General features: G+C 34.6%; 1 protein-coding gene across 9 annotated transcripts in view; it reads left to right on the top strand.

Annotated features, from left to right (window-relative positions):
• The window catches only part of NRXN1 (neurexin 1), a 624,294-nt gene that overhangs the window by 583,535 nt on the left and 24,238 nt on the right, over positions 1 to 16,521 (top strand). For 5 of the 9 annotated variants that reach the window (XM_090281274.1, XM_090281272.1, XM_090281278.1 and 2 more), the window contains one exon: positions 9,018 to 9,105. In XM_090281274.1, coding sequence (XP_090137400.1) covers positions 9,018 to 9,105 — 88 coding nt within the window. The remainder of the gene's footprint in view (positions 1 to 9,017; positions 9,106 to 16,521) is intronic. The other 4 variants (XM_090281275.1, XM_090281273.1, XM_090281279.1 and 1 more) reach the window with 1 other exon arrangement.

The following is a 16,521-nucleotide window of genomic DNA, read 5'->3' as shown; positions in this document are numbered from 1 at the left end:
AAGAGGGTAGTTCAATGAAAACTGGCACTGGGGTTTCAGCTGAATGAGGCACTGGGCGTATAGCTGATGGTAGACTGGGATACTCTATTTTACATTTATTTTCCTTGTTATACCCAGAAGTTCTCACTATACAAAAGTCACAGTCAGCTGAATGATCTCTGGGCTCTTGCCAAACCATAGGTATACCAAATGGCAATTTAGCACGTGTTCCCTTTGTCCACACACATAAACTCTCAACACACTGCTTGCACACCTTGTGAGGGGCCCAAGACTTATCTTGATCACCAAGTTTTACTTTAAAATATGCAAAATAGGCTTGCCTGACAAATGCACTGATGTTTGTCCTTTGGGAATGGTGAAACTGCCACAGAATAACAAAATGAATCAGGGTTGTTTAGGCACTTACAATGAGAAATAGCAGAGACAGACATGATCTGAAGGAAAGAAAATAAGTATGTATGTAAGTAAAAAAATAAATTCTGCTAATTCCTTGTATACAGACAAGAACTCAGACTACACTTCAGAATACGATTCACTATATAGAGCGGCACACAACCTCTCACCACATTGTCTCATGTGTAACTGAATAGCCTAGACAAGTATGAACCTGTCACTGGTCTCCAAGGTCGCCCCCTCCCCCTCCCCACTGGAGGGAGATTTGCTCTCAGCCAATAGGAGAGCACTAGTGCTTCCCTTGATCCAGGCTCTATCCAGCCTAGAGTGGTCACATTAAGATAAGCTGGAGAGAAAAACTTGATGTGATAGAAAAAACTAACTGCAATTTTGAAATCAGCATGCCTATTTAAGTCTAAAACAGCTGAAAAATTGGACTCAACAGGAATTATGTTAAAAATTGTTCCCCTGTGTTATAGATACATATATGTATACATGTATAGCATACATATTTGCAGGTATAGTATATATATTCATATGTAAAATTAAGAACACAGAAACCAGTCTAAGATGCTGCAGACTGCTCATGAGATTCAGACTGAAACTTGCTATCTGGACTAGTATTTATATATTTTCCATTATTAATCAGCATACTACAAATTAAACTGAAGTGGGTCAACACTACAACATTCCAAATATGTATTGATGAGCCAAAGTAGTTTGGTTATTTAATAAGGAATGACGTTGTCAGATAGGGAAGTGTGGAGTTTCAGTTTAACTATAACCAGCAGAGTTGGATCCTCTTAGTGTATGAATGATACAACATTACAGCATTTGAGCCAGATAGTATTTACTGTCAATCGCTGCGTCATAAAGATACTCAATAGAGGTACTGTTCAGATACTGGCTTAATTCAGGGAACCCAGTATAGAACCTTGCATGTATTCAACTCATGCCATTAAAAAAATGAGAAAATCAACTTTCTCTTAACTAAGCCATCACCATTTCCAACCACATCCTTATTTCTTGCTGTGGGATAGAAGCTCTCATATATTCCCAGTTTAAAATTCTATCAAGGAGACATTAGTCATAGTACCACCCAATAGGAAATAAATGTGGGTAAGCAGATGTCTGTGGCTCCTTCAATAACTTTGATTTTGAGCCTCTAATTCCAGGGCCATCATGCAAATGAAATTGCCCTGATCAATGAATACATGATTGTATCTGGAGAAACAACCAGTATTACTAATAAATGTTCACTTCCATTTGTTTATTCCCAAGATGCAATAAGAGATAATTTTACAAACTCCTAATGATTATTGCATGAGAGAGACAAAGGTAAATATCTCATTAGCATTTAGGTTGTGAAAACAGTAATTAATAAGAGAGACCTTTAAAGTTGGAAGGATTTTCACCAGTGGATTAACAAGAAGAGAGAGGAAAAATAGGCAGAAAAAATTTAGTAATATACATTTTTTCCTGTCCCCAAGAATTTAGTTACGCACTTATGTACAGAGATGAGAGGCAAGGTGTTTAAAGTCTTTAAAAAATAAGTTAAGAAAAGATTACCACAAGTAAATAATGTGTTTTCTGGGTTTACTCTGTTTCAAAATAACTGCAGTTATTTAAATTTTTGTAACTGGATTTTAAAAATCTGAATTCTAGCATTCATTTTATTTCATTTTTAGTGTATCTTGGTGTGCACCATATCAAGTGATGCAATAGCTGTGTATGTTTGTTTCCTTGTATGTATTTTCTTCATGGTAATTTCAGTGGTCACTTATTAGAACCCAGTACTCTCCTTTTGACACCTTTTTAACTTACTTTAAATTTATTTCATCATGTATCTTTATAAACCCAATCAACCTTTAGAGAACAAGATGGTTTTGATAGATGGATGGATTATGAACGGATGGATAGAAGTCAGCTGGAATAAGAGACAATTATATTATACTGGGGGTCTGGATGATTTCATAGCTTTGTCATTAATTTACAGGATAATGTGGTCAAACAGAAACTTTAAAGTTTTTAGTTTCAGTTTCCTGATGTTTAAAATGAAGAACTGAGACGAATGATCACTAGGTCTGGCTCAGTACAAGACATATGACTGCTTGACAAAAACTTGATTCTACTCCCTTATTTGTTAAATACCAACAGTGAAAGCTTGACTTTGGAGGCATTTAGTTGAAAATATCCATCATTGGCATTTTATAATTATAAAATCTGGTTTTGGCCTCATAATGAATAAGGATTTTCAGTGCAACCTGTGTGACTAATTAATCCTTTCAAGTCACAATAATCGGACTAGAAAGAGTCATATTGACAAAACTAGAAGCTTTGATTTGTGTGGTAAATATCCGTCAGTATTTATTTAATTTGGAAATGGCCAAATCCATTTCAAGGGGTTCTTTGTCCAAAACCAAAACAAACAGAGAAGGAACACATTTGATCATGCATACATTCTTGTTTCCCTTTCAGCAACTCCACTCCACTATCAGCAGTCTTTGGAGGTCTTACACCCCAAATTCTAATTAGTGAGTATCCAGGAGGATTATCCCAAGGGCTTTCTAAATTTTTTAACTTTAGTTTAACTTTTTTTCTTTTTTCTTTTTGGCCAGCTGCTTTGGCTAAAAATAGAAATGCAATATGAACATGGAGGTCATCATTAGCTTCAAAAGATAGTATAAGCGATGTACTATCATTTTTAGAATATAAATTTAAATTGCACTTTCCTCACAGCAAATTTCTACTTTGCAGGTTTATTATTTTGCATAATTCTGTTTAAATATGTATATTTTTTATCATCAGGATTCCAGTTCTTTCCTTTCTTCCATAATTTCCTTTAAATTAATTTATCTGTGGCATTATTTTCATATCCCTTTGAATTTTGCCTATTAGTATTACCAGTTTCAAATTCATATCAAAATGCATGTTAGCATTTTAGTAAAATATTGTGATCTTTTTACCATAGTAGAATTTTTCTATCCATCTCACTTTCACCATTCTTGAACCACTGCATACATTTTAAGTAGCTAAGGAAATCTTGAAGAAAATTGAATGGCTTTCAAGTCTGTCTTTTTCCCAAGCAGACAACTGATTTATGGCTACTTTTTGTAATAACCTAGGACATCAGTTGGGGAAAAAACATTAAAGAAATATGAAAGCTGGCTGTTTTCAGGGATACTTAAGCTTTGGCCTAAATATTCATGAATACCAATGTTCAAATATTTAAGTTGAGTAAATGAGTATACAAATGGGTTCTGTCCTTTTTTTTTTTTTTCAGGAGGTACTTATCTATAACACTCAGGATAATAACACCTCCACCTACATTCTGAACAAGCATATTGTTGAATATTTAATAAAGTAATAGATATGGGAGCACTGTTACATTTCAAGAAAGCTATTTGAATTGAAGTGATTGTTATTTGTATTAATAAGTGATTTGTTCCTATGCTTCAGAATAGAGTGGGCACAATACGTTATTTGCAGGTAAGAACCATCATTTATCTTTTGCTAGATAGTGACCACATTTTGTGCCCATCAGAAAATGCTGTGCATAGATGAGGTATCTGTTTCCCATTTGATGGTCACTAGATTGATCCTCTTTTTCTTTGTTATTCATGCACTGGAGCTAAAATTCATCCTTTATATATTGGATCTCAGTTTATTTTTATTTTTATTAGATTAGTGAACCATGTGAGTGATTTTATATGGCATCTACTCAGAAAAAACAATGGACAAATAAGAACCAAAAACTTGATGGAGACAATAGAAATTACCACTGGGTCTATGCAGTTTCTAGATTCCTTTGCATCTTTAATAGCTTGTTGATTAACTAAAATTACCAATTTGACATATTTCTTTATTGAATTGATTTAATCTAATTGGCCCATTGTTTGGAAATTGTATGTATATATTATAATTGTTTGGGGATTTTATTTTATTTTTCATGCAGTTTTTTGTCTTGGTGAAAATTGTAACTTCCCCCATCTCCTAGAAACTTCTCGCCCCATAGATTATCTCTGCATTGGGTTAGATCTAGCTTGGGAAATTTGTAATACCAATTCTGAATCCTGGCTTTTTTTTTTTTTTTTTCATGGAAACACACCTAGCAATAACTCTTTTCTGGAGAGACTATCAGATTCAGTCCTAAAAGCCAGACATAAATGTTCTCTCTCTCTTCAAGAGCAGCTTCATATAAACAAAAGTATTGGCAAGAACAAGTGTTTATTAATTAGTCAAACAGATCACATTTCAGCTAGCACAGTACTCCACCCATCAGTTTTCTAAGTCAATTCAGTCTAAATATCCTTTATAACAGTGAACAATCAGGCTAAATAATATTATACAAGTAAGCGCCATTGCTTGAGACAATATTTTTTACTATGTCTTTGGATGTATAGCCAGATAGACTATTTCTGCTGAGAAACAAAGTTTCAGCCATAATTTTACAGTAAATCAAGGACTTCTCTGCACATATCAAGTTCATAATGAGCATCCTTTTTCACAGTTGGAGTTTGCTCTTTTTCTCATAAAGCAGGTTTGTCATAGTAGAGATTTGTAGGTGTTTTCATGGGAATGTATCAGTCTTCAGCAAAGCTATTTAGTATTTGAAATAAGGTCTAAGAGTGCTGTTCTTATCAGAGATTAAACATTTCAGACTAGTTCGTGTATCTTCTATATTTTATTCCACACTAATATGCAATGGTGCTATATTTTAAAAAGTAGTGACAGGTGAATATGCAGCAAATTCCAAATTCCTCTACTTTCTATCCTATCAAATGGTTGCTCCCTAATAACCCTGGGTATTAAATAAATTGATTTAAGTTTCTTAAAATTTATTTTTCAGTTTCAGTTGACATACAATATTATATTAATTTCCTTTGTACAACATCGTGATTAGACATTTATATATCTTATGAAGTGATCACCCCAATAAATCCCATACGCATCTGACTGGTCTAACTTACTATACATTAAGAACATCCTTTCTCCCCTATCCTGATTACGTTTTCTTTCCCCATAACATATTGGTGTTTATCCATTGAAAATAATGGATTAAGTTTCAGTGCCTTTTTTTCTTGAATTCTGTCCAAGTCATTTTTTCCCCTGAAGGTAAGGGGACCTCAGTATTTTTAATAGACATTTTGAGCAAGAACAGATGCCATGTGAAAGTGCAGACCACTCTGAATTAGGAAGATCAGCATGGCCCTTTGACTTCTGAGTGGTGAAGTTAGGGATGGATAGTTACGCAAAGCTAATGCTTTTTGCTTGATCACTATTCTGTCTCTTTCATCAAGTAGTCAGTCTCTTTTCTGAAAAAGATTGTAAGATACTAAAGAATAGAATTGATTAATGTGATATATTTGAGTTTCTCTCTACCATTCTTTCAATAACGTGTCATCGAGAGGCAGCTCCAAACACAATGAATTAAATTTAAATTACACAGCTTTGGCTAGAAAATTGTTCAGTTAATTCAGCCTCTAAAATGAAATTTAATTTTTTTCCTATACTTGAGCCTCTTCCTGATTTTTAATACACCGGTGATTTCTGCCAATGCATCTACTGATTTAAGATCTTTTATTCACACGACTATTGCTGGGATTTTTTTTTTTTTTAAGATTGTTGCTGGTTTTCAATTTCTGAAGCAAAAATTATGAAAAACAGGAAAGTATATTCATTATACCAGAAAAAGTACATTAAAAACTAAATTATAGTTATACAATAAGGTCATATTGGTACAGTTTTTTTCCTACTCTAAAGAGCTATAGAAGATACTATTTAATGGATGGCATGTTTTGTTATTTTAGGTACTGTGTTTTGTGAGAGATAACACTAAGAATATTCTAACACTTTCTCTTTGCTATGCAATTGTTCCAAAAAGCTGTTGAATGTAGAAAATAGGTCAAATTTTAAAACAAAATTTAATTGGTGTGGCTAAATAATTTAGCCTGCATGAAACACTCTACAATGAGTCGCACATTTTTAGTCCATGGATTGCTTTTAAGAAGAAGCCTTTACTTTGTAAACTTGATGTTTGACTTCTGACCCAGAATTTGAACCTCGGCAGTAACAGAGGGACGCTTAGCTTCGTTCAACAAAGTACCAATATAGCTACAGTATTTTGCTTACATGTTAACATGAGATATCACATGAAGGATAATTCACATGTACAACTTCCAGTTTAATATCTAAAATTGTATTATTTATACATATAGTGCAAAAAGGTTAAATTGGTTCTACATTTGTGAAATAGCAGCAATAGTGTTGATAATATTGCAACTTTTATAAGCATTTACAATGTGGTCCTACTCTAGGTATTTTTTGTGTACTAATTTAATTCTTATGACAATAGGAACTACTACACTGTCTGATTTTTCAGATGAAAAAAATAAGGCACAGTAGATTTTAAACTTTTAAATCAGTTTCTCAACTTCTGCACTATTGGCATTTTAGATCAGATAATTTTTGTTATGGAAAGGCTGTCACATTCATTTTAGGGTATTTACCAGCATTCCTGGATGCAATGGTAGCTGACACCTTCCACCTCACCCCCACCCAACCACCCTCAGCCCAATTATGTCAACCTGTAATGTCTCCAGACATTGCCAAATGTTCCCCAGGTAGAGGAGGGGAAAGGGGCAACATCACAGCTGGAATGAGAAGCAGTGGATTAAAGAATTTATCCACATTCTCCTATCAAGAACATATTTCATGAATACAGCTAACATTCCTCAAGGGACATGAGGAGTTCTCTTGTAACCTTAAAATTAGTTTTAAAGAGTATCCACTGTGGTTGAAGTTATCTCTAAAAAAAAGTAACTGGTCTGCTCTGGGGCAAATTGGAAGAACTGGCCTGCAAGACATTCATAATCTAATAACTTGTTATTATCAAATCAGTTTGGATGTTAGCCTGCAAGATGTGCTTGTGCCAGAGGAGGATGGTGTTTTGCCTTTTAAAGCTGACTTTAATGAAAGATGCCTGCATTACTATCACACCAATTGCTGGTAGTTATCACTCACATGAACAGTTACAATTCCAGGAAAACTGATATTTTGAACTAATAGCAGCAAAATGAATGAATCCAGTCTCCCAATTGTCTCAAAGGAAGAGCAGAATAATATGAAACCATTTCAAGATGTTATTTAAATGATTGCATTTAATTAAAGTTATATTGTGAAGCATTAGCACTGGAACAAATACTTAATTAAAGATCCTGTACTTGGAAGGTTTATAAACCTAATTTTTGTCACAAAAGTACATCATCCCTTGTCTCTGTTTTTCAAAATGGCACAGTTTTCTTGACATTTATTTATACTTTAATCTCTGACTATATTAGGTACTCCTTTAATGAAAGAAAGTCATATATTTCTGCTTATTTTTAAATGTAAAACTTATATTATTTTTTTAAAGTTTTACTAAGGTATAACTGATATAACATATTCCTTTCAGGTATACAACATAATGATATACTAGTTATATATATTGCAAAATGATCACTACAATAAGTCTACTAAATATGCATCACCATACATAGCTACAACCTATTATCAATCCCACTTTTAAATAAGGATTTTATTAATGTTGCAGTTCTGAGTATTGTCTAGACAACTATAATCTCCTTAATCCTTAGTTGATGTAATGAGATATTTTCTTCCTTGTACCATGAATTCTGTCTGTGTTAGCATTAGCCAAATCTGATTCCAACCTTCACAATTTCCATGCAATAACTGTGCTGAATTTACTGCTGCTTGTAAGTGACAATAAAAAAACAACCTTTGTGCTTGTAAATGAGTTGATTATGTGTCTAACTGCTAGGATTTACACACTGCTTTTTATTATGGTGATGGTTGTCTTTTTGCTGCAAGTGCAATGAAGCAACTAGAATGTCACAGAAAAAACTGTCACCTCTTTCCTATTTACTACAAAATACCATCCCCCCAAATATGCTTTTCATTTATTATGAATCCTTAATGATAAAAAGAACAATGGGGACAGGATACATGCTACCTAAATGTTACAAAAAATGAGAATTCATTGTGAAAGCTAAACACAAAATTTTAAAATACCTCGAGTAGACTATAGTTGCTTCCTTTTTTACATTGGTGAAAAATATTCTGTGTTTCCTAGTAAGGACAAGCTATATCTCAAAGATTCATCAATCTCTACCTGGTCATGAATGTAAAAGGTTATAGCTATTCTGCTTTTAGGAAGCCAGGCACAAGTACTGCATAAAGCGTACTGATGCATACATTGTAGCACCCCAGGGCTGTAATAAATTTCAAATCTGTTTCTGCCAGATTGTTTTAAACCTGCATGCTACTCTGTGCAGCGTCCCTGTGCAGCTGCATGGACAGACATCTGCAAGTGGGCTACCACCATGTCCATGTCCTCGTGTAAATTAAGCTATTACCACGTTTTCACAAGTATGCAAATACATACATGAGAGATCTAGAATAAATTGGAGAAAAAAGTCATGTCTGTGTGCTTGGGAAGGGAAATATTGAATTCGGTTTCTCATCCTGTCAGGTAAACAAATGATATTTAACTTGTCAATGAGACAAAAATGAGAAGTTTTGTTAGGTCCCTTTAAATTAATCTATTGATTGTGATTATTTTACAGACCACAGATGACATCCTTGTGGCCTCAGCAGAGTGTCCCAGTGATGACGAGGACATTGACCCCTGTGAGCCGAGCTCAGGTGGGTTAGGTTAGTCCACTTTTTTTCTTACTTTCTTTGCTTACTCTAATTCTTGTTGCATGCCATAGTCCTTAGAAAGCCCTGCATTTATATCTAGAAGTCCAGCCTGCTATAGAGTGCCTGGTTGTGGGATAAGGGTTCTTGCTTTTCACGTGGATAATTTTTTTTTATATTTATTGAAAAAAATAAAATCAAACAAAAATTATCAAGATTATGTTTTTCAAAAAGAGAGTGGGTAGGGATAGCACACAAGGCTGGGCCCTACTGTTAACATTCCATTAATTCACAACATAATTTCTGTGTGTGTTAAAATAATTTCCTCTTTGGCCCCCTATAGCAAAATTGTAACGCTTAAAAATTGCAGTGTGTTGTGGAAAATTATTTGACCTTTTTACTGACAAAAATCTCCACCAGTCACTCTACCAGCAAATTTTCTTAAGTGATATATTCCTGAATTTCGGAAAGGAGAATATTATGGCAGGAGTAAAACAAGCAGCAGGTAGAGTTCTTGCTGTATTTAATGGAGAATATTTGAGTCTCGCCTCTCCCTAAAATTCAAGCTGACATATTTTAACTCTAGCTGATGCATAATCTTACCCGCTTCTTTCTGATATGGTGTGACCAACCAACACATAAATAGTTTCCATTCAGCCCTGTACTGTTTCCTCTCCATTTTATTCAAGTTCTGGCTGTGGACCTGGAATATTAATCATAGCCAGGATTTTATTTCAGATATTCGTTATACCAAGTAATAGGGTCATTTCCAGAGTCTCCTTTGTAAAGCAATGATTCTTAAAATTCAATAATTTTCTGGATTAGTTAGCAATATGAGAGAGGCAGATATGGACTCACCACTATCAGACAACTCATGACCTCTGTAGATGTCACCTAAAACTTCATGTCACAATAAACTCATTTGCATTGTTGTAAAGAATAGTATTATAAAGTAAATCTACTCATTCTGATATTTGGATTTTTTAAAAGGCAGTTCAGGACATGTATCTTGCATTTCCTTTTGAACATCAGTATTCTGGATTGATTTTAGCTTCATACTCAAAGCATTTTGAGAAGCTACTGAATGCCATTGAGGAGCAGAAGCTGAGTAGTCCTACCTCAGCAGACATTTTGGGAGATCTAGACTGGTCTATTCTTGCTCTTCTTCCTCTGCCTCCAGAATCTTCTTTTATATGCAGTTATTAGAATTCAAATAATCATCTAGTTTATTGATCTTCAGAGATATTCTGTTTTGGTTATCTGCACAGATATAGTTTCTTTATGATACCTTCCCAGGGCCCTTTGCCAAGATCCTGCCTTTGTTTTTATTGGTATTCTCATTCTCTGTGAAAAAAAGAAAAGAAAGAAAGAAAGAGAGAAAGAAAGAAAGAAAGAAAGAAAGAAAGAAAGAAAGAAAGAAAGAAAGAAAGAAAGAAAGAGAAAGAGAAAGGTTGGAAAAGAATTCATCACTTTTTAAAAAACTATTATATCACCCCCTTAGTTCCATCTCTTTGCCTTCTCTTCCCTCAAATTTATTTTTCCCCATTTTTCATATTCTCACATGCCCAACTAGGACATTTTCTTTGATCTTATCTGAGACCTTCCAGCATGGATTGTTCATAAAACAAAGTGTGGTGTTTGATTGTACATTGGGGTGAGTAGGGGGGTGGGGAGAATTGTTTTCCCAATTTGCATTATCTAGAAAGCAGTCAATTTTTTCAGTATTTTCCACTGTACTAACAAAGCGCTGAAAACAGTGCTGGTTCATACTAATTACACTACTTGCCGGTTTTCCTCTGGCCTGCCTCTTTTTGCCACGTAAGTAGAGGCGATCATCCTCTTATGTAGTGTCCTCACCTTGAGTATCTAGTAAACCTTATTGTGAGAACTCTAATTGCATTTAAAACTGTCACAATTTTTTTCTTCTTCTTGACCTAGCCTTTGCTTATAGGTCTTATGAACCATTCCTTATAGATTAGTTTACTGTCTCTCCTTTTCTCCAGAATTGGGGGTGGGAGAGAGAGATGAGAGGAAAGAGCGATCACCCTTTAATCATCCTGTTCTTTTTATTCACATGAGTTTTGCCCGCTTTGTGAAACGTTATATAGCACAATGGAAAGTGAGGAGCAGCTTGTTAATAACCATACTCAGAGAGCCTTTCTGCCCTTGTTTTCTGTACCACACTTAACACTATGTGAAAGAATCTTTTTACTTATCCGTTCATTACTTGTTCATTGCATAATGCCACAAGAAGGGAAGCTCCATGAAGCAGAAACCCTGTTTGCCTTGCTCCCTGCATGGATTTGTTGGGTAAATTTTAATTTTGTTCTCCTGCAATGAAGTCTGTTGTCCAGTATACAAGCACCAGCAACTGCTGCCTTGGTCTGCTAATAGCTACTTCAAGACTCTTTTACAAAGCCCAGTTTAATTTTTCATCCTCTCCCACGGTGTTTCTTTCCTTAAGCTGAGTTTTCAATTCCTCACTTCTTCTTAAGGCTGGAACTTCAGATTCTGTTGCTTCAATGGGATCCTTTGCTGTAGGCTTTTCTTGTGATTTTACCTCTCCTTAAAAGTGTCTAGACAGTGTATTCTATGAATGGTTTCTCTTTCTTTATTACATTTTGTAAGTAAGATCTCTTTCTACAGTGACTTGTTCTGTCCAATTTCCTATGATTTTTTTCATACTCATCTTTAATAATTCATGTAGTGTTGCTCTTTTGGTAGACTTGACTGTTTGTGTGGCTTCCTTTGAGATTCTTAGTTTATGATATTTTTTTAATTTTCCAACTATTTTTCTTGAAATAGAGGGTTTTTTAATGCTCTTCAATCTGAATATTGTTTTATTATAGAATGCCCCTCCTGCAGGTCTTTGTTTCTTGATGTACTGGTTTTCTTATATTTTTCTTGCTTTTATATTATCTTGAATGCAAATGTAAATAAGCATGGACAAAAATTATAGTTTCTGGTGTTATTAGATTTTGGATACTGTTAGCTATATTTTGATAAAAATCATTTCAGATTATCAGCAGGTCATATTTTAGAAAATTGATTTTTTAGAGAAGTTACATATTGAGTCATTCAGAAATGAATACAGGGCTGAGAAAAGTAGGTTTACAGTCATTCATATAGGAAATAATATAATGATTAATAAATAATAATACAAAAATAAACTCTGTGTTTTGCATACTCACACCTGTAAACATACATTTGCCCCACCCCTGTATATCTATCTGCTGTGCCCTCTTGCTGCCCCTTAAGCAAGTGAAAGCAGATATATTTGAAAAGATATGCATAAAACTTCTACAGGTGGGTTGCCTGAATCTTCTCTCATACTAATACCTTCCACACTCCCTGAATATTCACATATGGAGGTTCTCTAAGCACCCTGACCCACAACCTCTTCAAACTGGCTTCTTCACTGAAAATGTACTGTGTTCGTTATGTAGGCACTGTTCTAAGGCTATTAATAAAGCAAAGAAGAAAAGTTCGCCATATTTCTGAATATACATATTTGTGCCTTCTATCAAGTGTTTGATACATTTTTAAAACCATGTGCTTCCCAACAGAACTCTTAATGAAGAGGGAAGTTATATATTTGGTGGGCTGTCAGTTCCACTATTGATTGGTAGTATTGAGCCTGACTTTACACCCATTGCTCTGCTCTGCTCTGGAGGTAAAAATAGGAAGTTTATGTCTCCAGTTCCATTTTACAAAAGGGCATCTTTCATTCTACCCTGAATGCTTTTTCAATTCATTTTTATGATTATCAGGTTCTTAATCTTTGACATTAAAATATCCCCTATTTTTCAGGTTATTGCAAGAATTAAAACTAATATTTAAGATACCTACTGCAATGCCTGGCATAAAGTAAAATGTAAATGGTGGCTCTCTTTTTTTTCAATTTAGTTATATAAAAAGAATATTTGAGCTATTTTTTCCACTCTTACATAATGCTGTTACTTTTCCTGGCTGAAAATTGGTGGAAAATTGATGAAAACACTCAGGCCTCCTGATGGGAACTGTGCATGTTGAGACGAGATCAGGAACAACCCCTGGGTGGGAACACATGGAACTCAATTATCCATGACGGCAGCCACACTGTCCTGCATGGTTAGCATTAGATGACAGCTTCACACTGGTATAACTAGTATTTAGAATATGAGAGGGTGACTATGCAATTCAGGAAGTCTAATTGAATCCCAACTCTTAGCTGAGAGGTAGAAATCTGAAGCAGCCATTGGTAACTAGGTCGCAAGGCCTGAAATGCCTACTTTCAGCTTCCTGTACATGTGACCAGTGGATGCCTTTTTCCTTCACATTTTCTGCTTTTCCCTCAGCCTAGAGATATGGTTGTTAGATTAAATGAATTAATATATGGAAAGCATGTTGCAGAACAATGCCTTGCTTATAATAAATGCTAGTGCTATATGACTGTTTGCTGTTATGATTTGTATTATACACGTATCTTCCAAGACTTCTTTTTCCACGTGAACATGATTTTTTTGTAAAATGTATTCCAAAGAAATCTTATGTTTTAGATTTACTTAGTAAATTGACAAAATGGCAATACTACAAACCAGTTAAGTTTCAGAATGATCCTTAATCATATCAGTATGTCTGAGTCTTGAGGTCCTCTTCTAAACAGACTCATTTTCAGAAAACTAAAGAAATTTGAAAAGGCGATTTTATGTTGATATCTGAGAGAGTGAATGAAGATAATGACCCTCTTTGGTGTAGGATCTTCCTAATGAATAACTCTAATTTGTCATTTATTAAAAAGAGAACAGGGCCAGCTTCTGGTTTCCTGGGAGCCCTATTTAGGAAGGACAATTTCCTCTTTGATTTATAATGCTGAGAATAACATGTTCATTATCTTTCTGTATGTGTGTGGGGGCTGGGAGGTGGCTAGCTAATAGAATATTGGGGACACTGTCATATCAATGAAATATTTGTCAAACAAGAAAAAGAAAGCTTTATTGAATAATAATTTAAAAAACTGAGTAGTTATAGCGAAGGATTATCATTTTTGTGACAATCTTTTTTGCATTAGCTGAACCAGTGGGGATGACATAGTCGGTACAGCCCCTTAAAGGATAACTGTTGATTGCCCATCAACAGTTGTTTACATTGATCAGGGTTCAGGTTAAATGAGTAATGACAGATCACAATAATAACTGGTATTTAGTGAAGATTTATTCTGTGTTCGTCATTGTTATTTGTACTCTATAAACCTTATTCTATTTCATTATTTTATGAAAATGCAGTATTTTCATATTTAATTTCACATTTCAGGAGGTTGTTTGAAAATTCGGGCATCTCACAAATATAAGATTAATTTTTAAAAGGTTCACTTAAACGATTCCATAGCTGGCATGAATTTAAATTTGATGGCAAAAGGTTCTTTGCATGTATTACTATTCATTAGGCTAAATTTGTTTCAATTACCATGCAATTTTGAGTGGTTTTACAGTGTGCTATTTTGAGAAAAGATCAAAGAATTTCTGTTGAACTGATCCCATTAACCACATTAGGGCTAAAGATGTGTATATTGAATAAGCTGCATCTTTTTATTTAATAAGTAATCACAATTATTTTAAAAATATATATCATTTATTAGATCATATTTTAGAGCCTAATTAGAAGATAATTTTATGCAATATTAAAAATTGGGTTATTTATTATGTGAATATTCAAAAATAAGTTTAATTGGCCCATAATAGCCAACCATTGCTGTTAAAACAGGGAATTTTGAGCTACAGCTAGAAAAACAGCAGTAATGAGTGCTCCATTTCAAGAAACATCTAGAGAATCTCCTTAGTGCCAGACCAGAGTCAGTGCCAAGGGCACAGCTAGTTGTTTAGGTGCAGGACGGGGCAGCTGGAGTTGGGGCACTGATGGGATAGTTGGCTTTCAGAGTCTGATATGCAGTGGAGACATGTTTTTCACTATAAATTTAATTATATAGAAAGCAAACAAAAGTGAATACTTCAGGGTTAAAATAAAAGGAAGTCATTTTAGACATTATTTGTACTGACCCTGACCCCTCCTCCGATTTCTCTGAGAGTAGTAATGTCAAAACAAAAATCACATTGGACAAAGTTAAGAAAAGGAGGCCAGAACTCAAACTCAAACAAACAAACAAACAAACAAAAAAGACTGGAGAACTTTAAGAGCTGCATTGGAGGGGTTATAGACTATCTTTGATTTGCTAATCAGCTTCACCCAAAGTAAAAGTAAACCTTCTTTTTCTATATCTTCATGACTGGAGGTCCTTCTACAACTTGGAGCAAAGCTCCCGCGAGGTAGGCTCCAACCCTTCCAAAGAAGCCAGGAGATGGGAAACTATCTTACTTGAAGGTTGGTTTCACAGGGAAGGATCTCAGGTCCATGAGGAAAATAGTCCTGGCTGTAACACTAGCAAAAGGCTTCTTAAAGTATTTACATATGAAAGGGTCAGAGAAGTAATTTGGAACTATAAGTTTTCTAATGTAAATGCTCAGAGGAAAGGGAAGTCAGAGACCTAGAGGCAGGAAAAATCCTGTGTGAAGTTTAGTCAAACTGTAGGGAATAGTTGGGTAAGTTTCAAGTCTTGGCCATGAAGGTGATTCCACCTTTCTAGGCAACTGATTTGATTCACCAAATTAGTTTCCACTAAGAGATACTTAGAAAACAAATAATAAACAAAAGGTGTTCTTTAAACAAAAGGTGTTCTTTTTGTTCGTTTTCAGAGCACAGCAATTTATTTAACACAAACTATTTTGACCTCTCTGTGATTTTGGATTTTTTTTTTTAAAACAATATAATGAAATGGATAATTGTCACTTGTTAGGAAAGCACTTTAAAAGCACTTTTTAAGAACTGTGATATGCAACAGGGAATATTAGTTTCAACCATAACTTTGGAGTCAGAACTAGTTTGAAGTTGTAGCCTTTCCTGGTCTTGGGGAAAATACTTAGCATCCTTGATTCTCAATTTCCTAGTCCGTAAAATGGGGAGAAGAGGATTGTTATGAGATTGAAGAAGATGCATGCAGAGTGCCTGGCATGTATGAAAGGTATTAACAAATAATTTATGATTAAACAAAACTGTGAGCAGAGGACCTATTACTACTAGCTTGAATTTTGTGCCAGTGCATGCATTATTCTACTTTGTAGTGAGACTCCTCATAAGGCATACAGATGTGATCTGAGTGAAAAATGAGCACAGGCCCCTTTAATGTTAGAGAGAATGGGCTCTATTCAAATGTCTTAACAGATGATTGACCACTTAAAATAATTACTTAGCAAATAAGTAGTTTTCTGAGTTAGAATAGCATTTACTTGAAAGTCTGGAAAAAGTACATGGCTGCTAATACAGAACCTTCCTAATACGTAACAGAAAAGTCTGTTCAGTAATGAATAATAAATTTTCAAGCAGTCTACATGTATTCAG

This window comes from Furipterus horrens, unplaced genomic scaffold (genome assembly GCF_987537825.1).
Source record: "Furipterus horrens unplaced genomic scaffold, mFurHor1.1.pri manual_scaffold_6, whole genome shotgun sequence".
Taxonomy (NCBI): domain Eukaryota; kingdom Metazoa; phylum Chordata; class Mammalia; order Chiroptera; family Furipteridae; genus Furipterus; species Furipterus horrens.
Note: the sequence above shows the minus strand (reverse complement) of the source record. Positions and strands in the feature narration are given on the sequence as shown.